Source organism: Oratosquilla oratoria, chromosome 21 (assembly GCF_046742065.1).
Source record: "Oratosquilla oratoria isolate Oo_2021 chromosome 21, ASM4674206v1, whole genome shotgun sequence".
In the NCBI taxonomy this organism is placed as follows: Eukaryota; Metazoa; Arthropoda; class Malacostraca; order Stomatopoda; family Squillidae; genus Oratosquilla; species Oratosquilla oratoria.
Window position 1 is genome coordinate 36,835,012 of NC_134797.1, and position 5,000 is coordinate 36,840,011.

The 5,000-nt window shown below is 49.1% G+C and overlaps 1 protein-coding gene across 38 annotated transcripts in view; it reads right to left on the minus strand.

Moving 5' to 3' along the window:
• The window catches only part of bt (projectin protein bent), a 191,175-nt gene that overhangs the window by 22,017 nt on the left and 164,158 nt on the right, over positions 1-5,000 (minus strand). For all 38 annotated transcript variants that reach the window (XM_076204746.1, XM_076204763.1, XM_076204762.1 and 35 more), the window contains 6 exons: positions 4,886-5,000; positions 4,455-4,754; positions 1,692-4,343; positions 1,070-1,357; positions 247-934; positions 1-112 (listed from right to left, as the gene is read on the minus strand). The exon at positions 1-112 is cut by the window's left edge and continues 22 nt beyond it; the exon at positions 4,886-5,000 is cut by the window's right edge and continues 773 nt beyond it. In XM_076204746.1, coding sequence (XP_076060861.1) covers positions 1-112; positions 247-934; positions 1,070-1,357; positions 1,692-4,343; positions 4,455-4,754; positions 4,886-5,000 — 4,155 coding nt within the window. The remainder of the gene's footprint in view (positions 113-246; positions 935-1,069; positions 1,358-1,691; positions 4,344-4,454; positions 4,755-4,885) is intronic.

The following is a 5,000-nucleotide window of genomic DNA, read 5'->3' on the forward strand; positions in this document are numbered from 1 at the left end:
GTGCATATGTTTGACGCCTTCGCAAATCTGCCGCATGTAGTTGATCACCTCGGCTTCAGACATGACGTAGCCTTCTGCAGTGATGCGCTCGAACAGCTCACCACCAGACAGGCTGAAAAAAAAATGCAAAGAGTTCTAGTTAATCCCAAAAACTAGAGAAAGAAGTAGCTGATATATACAGAGAACATGTGAGGTATATACAGACATGTATTTTTCTTTAGATCTTGAATAAGAACACAAACTTACAATTCGAAGATGAGGACCATTTCATCGTCATCTTCAAAGGCGTCATGAAGGTTGATCAGCTTAGGATGGTGGAGGTGGTTCATGATATCAATCTCCTTACGGATCAACTCCTTCTCCATGGCAGAAGCAACAGGGATGAACTTGGCGGCAAAGATGTTGCCTGTCTTGCGTTCGCGGCAGCGATGTACCACGCCGAAGGCGCCAGTTCCGATCTCCTCCAAGATGTCGTAGTACTCGTAGACAGAGTCGTGCTTGATATCCACTGGCTGAGGAACATACTTCGAGTAGACATCGAAGACGAACTGGTCGTAGTTGTCCACGTCCTCCTTCTTGCCACGGATCTTCTTGCCGGTCTCGTCCACTTCGTACTCCTTCTTCTTGGGCTTCTTAGTGCCAGGCGCAGGTGTCTCGACTATGCTCGTGACGGGTGACGGGTCGGAGCGGCCGTAGACATTTTCAGCGTAGATACGGAACTGGTACTTGTGTCCAGGACTGAGGCCAGTGACCTGTGCCGTTGTGAGGCGCGTGTAGCCACACTTGATCCAGGATTCCATAGGCAGTTCTCGCTTTTCGATGATGTAGTTGTTGATGTTGGCACCGCCGTCCCATAAGGGGATCTGCCAGGTGATGACACAAGAGTCGCGCAGCACGCTCTCCACCTTGGGGAATCGTGGTGGATCGGGGCGATCTGTGCAGAAATACATATTTTTTCATAAGAAAACTTCCCTTTATAAACCCTCTGAAACTCCAAGTAAAATTCCCATTATCACCAAACTGTATATCGCCTTTTGGAAACTTTGATCAACAAGGTCACTCATCTTACCTGAGATCTGAATCTTGATGATGGCGGAATCGGATCCCAGCTCGTTCTCAGCGGTCAGCCTATAGTGACCAGTGTCGAGATTAGTAACGTCACGGAGGGTGAGGATGGCGTGACGGTCCTTGGTCTCCACAGAATAGTGACCACCAGACTCGATGTTCTCACCCTCGCGTTGCCAGAAGATGCGGGGCCGTGGGTTTCCAAGGAAGGGGATCTTGATTACCGCGTTCATGCCCTTGTCGAAGAAGGCAGTTTCGCGGAACCTTGGTGGCACATTGATCTTTGGCGCCACTAAAAATAGAGAAATAGCTTGAATGCAGACAAAGTAATTCATATACTACAGAGATAAGAAGACATAGTTTTAGCCAGCTTTTGTCTAATTATCATTCTTCTTACCCTAATTCCTATCTCATATATCTTTATTCATTTATTATATCTTTGCTGTAGTCATGAACACCCACCCGCACACACATACACACACGCGCACACACACACACACACACACACACACACACACACACACACACACACACACACATGAATGAATATGTATGCTTATGCATTCAACTCCATCTTTATTTCTACATTCTATGTTTGACGATGAATAACTGCAAAATTTACTTACACTTGATAGAAATCTCGGCCTTGGTGGTACGAATACCTCCGGCGTTCTGAGCGCGGCACATGTACTCGTCCTCATCCTCGCCGTACACGTCGTTCACCGTCAGCGAGTAGGTGTCTCCGTCGCGTATGATAGCATACTTAGCACTTGGGCAAAGCTCACGTAGACCCTTGTACCAAGAAATGGTGGGACGAGGAGTTCCAGTGATCTTGCAAGTCAAAGTACAGCTCTTGTGCTGAAGAGCCATCTGGTTCTTCAAAGGAGTCAAGATCTCTGGCGGCTTGGCGGCATTAGGATCCTTAATCTTGACAGAGGTCGAAGCAATTGAAGGTTCTGACATGCCAGCGTTATTTTCAGCGAAGACACGGAACTCGTACTGCCTGTCTTCGATGAGGTTGGAGATGGCGATCTGGGTGGCGCTGCAGATGTACTGGTTGACCATTGTCCAGATATTGGAGCCAACTTCTCGTTTCTCGACCCAGTAGCCCTTGATGCGAGAGCCACCGTCAGACTCAGGCTTGGTCCATTCCAGGTGGACGAAGTCTCCTCCCACCTGGGTGACATTAGGAGTACCAGGAGGTGAAGGAGGATCATATGGTGCCTTGGCCTTGATCGGGTTGGCACCTTCCAGAGGAGCACCCATGCCATTATCATTGACGGCCATGACACGGAACAGATATTCCTGGCCTTCCGTCAAGCCCTGAACCATAAAGAAGCAGTCCTTGCAGAAGGAACAGATTGTAATCCAGTTGTTGTAAGAGATATCCTTTCGTTCCACGACGTAGTGAGTGACTGGTATTCCTCCGTCGTACACTGGTGGACGCCATGCAAGGTTGCAGGTGTGGCGACTGATATCGGAGACTTCCAGTGGACCAGTAGGTGCGCCTGGAACGCCTGTGATATAAACAGTGAAGTTACCGGTGACGCTGCCGCTATCGTTCTTAACGGACAAGGAATACTGTCCAGCGTCCGATTTAGTAACTTCCTTGATGAATATAATGATGTATTCATCAAAGACAGTGCATCTGACACGCTGAGACTCTTCCAAGGGAACGCCATTGACAGTGAGGTTAGCATCAAGAGGCAGATCACCGCTGAAGTAGATCTTGATCTTGGTGTTGTCACCCTCGGGTAAGTACAGTGCGTCGGGGATCTGAGTAATGCGTGGAGGATTTCCAATCCTAAGACGGGCAACGGTGGTGGCCTGACCTGCATCGTTGGCAGCCACGCAAGCGTAGTCACCTTCGTCTGTCTCCCACATGTCGCTGATCTCGAGCTTGAATACACCATCTCTCTCTGTAGCAACAATACGACCACCAAGAGTGACTTCGCGACCGTTCCTGAGCCAGCGAGCCTTGGGGGTTGGTATACCGTCAGCTTCGCATTCGAGAGTAACAGACTTATGCAAAGGCACGGCAGTGTTGTGCAGTCCTCGGATGAATGTTGGCTTCTCTCCTTCCTTTGCTTCACGTACCTTGACAGGTGATGCACACTGGGAAGGTTCAGATTTTCCGGCAGCATTGATGGCATAAACGCGGAATTCAACATCAGACCCTTCAGTGAGGTTCATAACGGTGTATTCCAGATCAATAACGTTGTAGTCGTTGCATTTAGTCCAGATGCTACCCAGCTCTCTCTTTTCGATCATGTAACCAGTGATGCGAGAACCACCGTCGTTCTCAGGCTTAGTCCACTTGAGGTCGACGTAGTTCCTACCAACCTTAACCACCACTGGTGTGCCAGGAGGTGAGGGCACATTGTACTTGCCCTTCAGTAATACCCTCTTGCTTGGTGGTGAGTACTTGCTGAAGCCTGCCGCGTTCTTTGCCTTGACACGGAACTCGTACTCTTGGTTGGTCAGGAGAGAGTGTACAGTGTAAGTGGTTTCCTTCACCAGGTAGTCGTTGGCCGCGACCCAGTTGGATTCGGTGACGTCGCGATATTCTACCTTGTACCCCTGGATCTTCGAGCCTCCGTCGGATGAAGGACGATCCCAGCTGAGATAGACAGAATTGATGTCGTGGTCGATAACGTTGGGACGACCTGGTGGATCGGGTACAGTGAAGGGGAATTTGGCTGTGATAGGCTCCAGAGTTTCGAGAGGATCTGAAACACCGTACTGGTTCTCGGCCCGGACACGAATCATGTAGGACTTGTTGAGCTCGAGTCCCATCATATCGTAGTGACAGCCGCGAACGAAAGCTGACACCTTCAACCACAAACCAGAAACTGGATCCAATTTCTCCACCTGGTAGTTGGTGACAGGGGAACCGCCATCGTCGAGAGGTGGACGCCATGCGAGGTAGCACGTCTCTGGTGTGATGTCGGAAACTTCCAGAGGACCTTGTGGTGGGCTGGGCTTGTCCACAACAAGAACCTTGCAAGAGCCAGAATCGGCACCCTCGGAGTTGGTGAGTTTGACAGTATATTTTCCAGTCTCGTTGCGGCGAGCACTCTTGTTGAGGAAGAGTGTCGAGGAGGTAGTGCTGTCCATAGTGAAGCTGATGCGTTCGTCTGGAATTACCTCGTTGGGTCCGATCCACCATTGTACCTTTGGTTGCGGTGAAGCAATGAAAGGTACAGTGATAGTGAACTCGTCGCCTGCCATAACTGTCATGTCGCGGATGCTCAAATCCGATGTGATCTTGGGGGCACCTGTTGAAGAAGAATAAGTACTTAATACAAAAATAATTGATTCAATATCAGTACTTATCCAAAAGCAGTAAACATAGTACCATGAGAATGAAGAGAAAAAATCCCACTTACGGAAGCTGATGCACTTGATGTTTTCGCTTGGATCGGAGAATGGTCCCTGGCCTGCAGCATTGATAGCAGCCACACGGAACTCGTAAACCTGGTGTTCAGTCAAGTTGATGACACGGTAGGTCAGATCGCGAACTGGGCCGTGGCATCCCTTGGTCCATTGGTTATCTCCCACGATACGCTTCTCGACAAGGTATCCCGTAATAGGAGATCCACCATCGTGACGCGGCTTGCTCCATTGAATAGTGATTGAGTCTTCTGTAGACTCCAGACCGCGAGGTGCGCTCGGGGCTCCAGGAGGATCTGAACATTACAAAGAAACAATATAATTTCTCCATTTGAACATGAGGAACAGGTTGCTGGCCTACTTCATGAAATAATTATTATAGCAGCATGTATACTGAAACAACATATACTAAATTGTGATAACTTACCGAAGGGATGTCTGGCTTTGATGGGCTGCGTGACGCATGGGTCGGACTGACCATACATGTTTTCGGCCATCACCCTGAATTCGTAATCCTTGTTGACTGTCAGGTTTCGTACCTT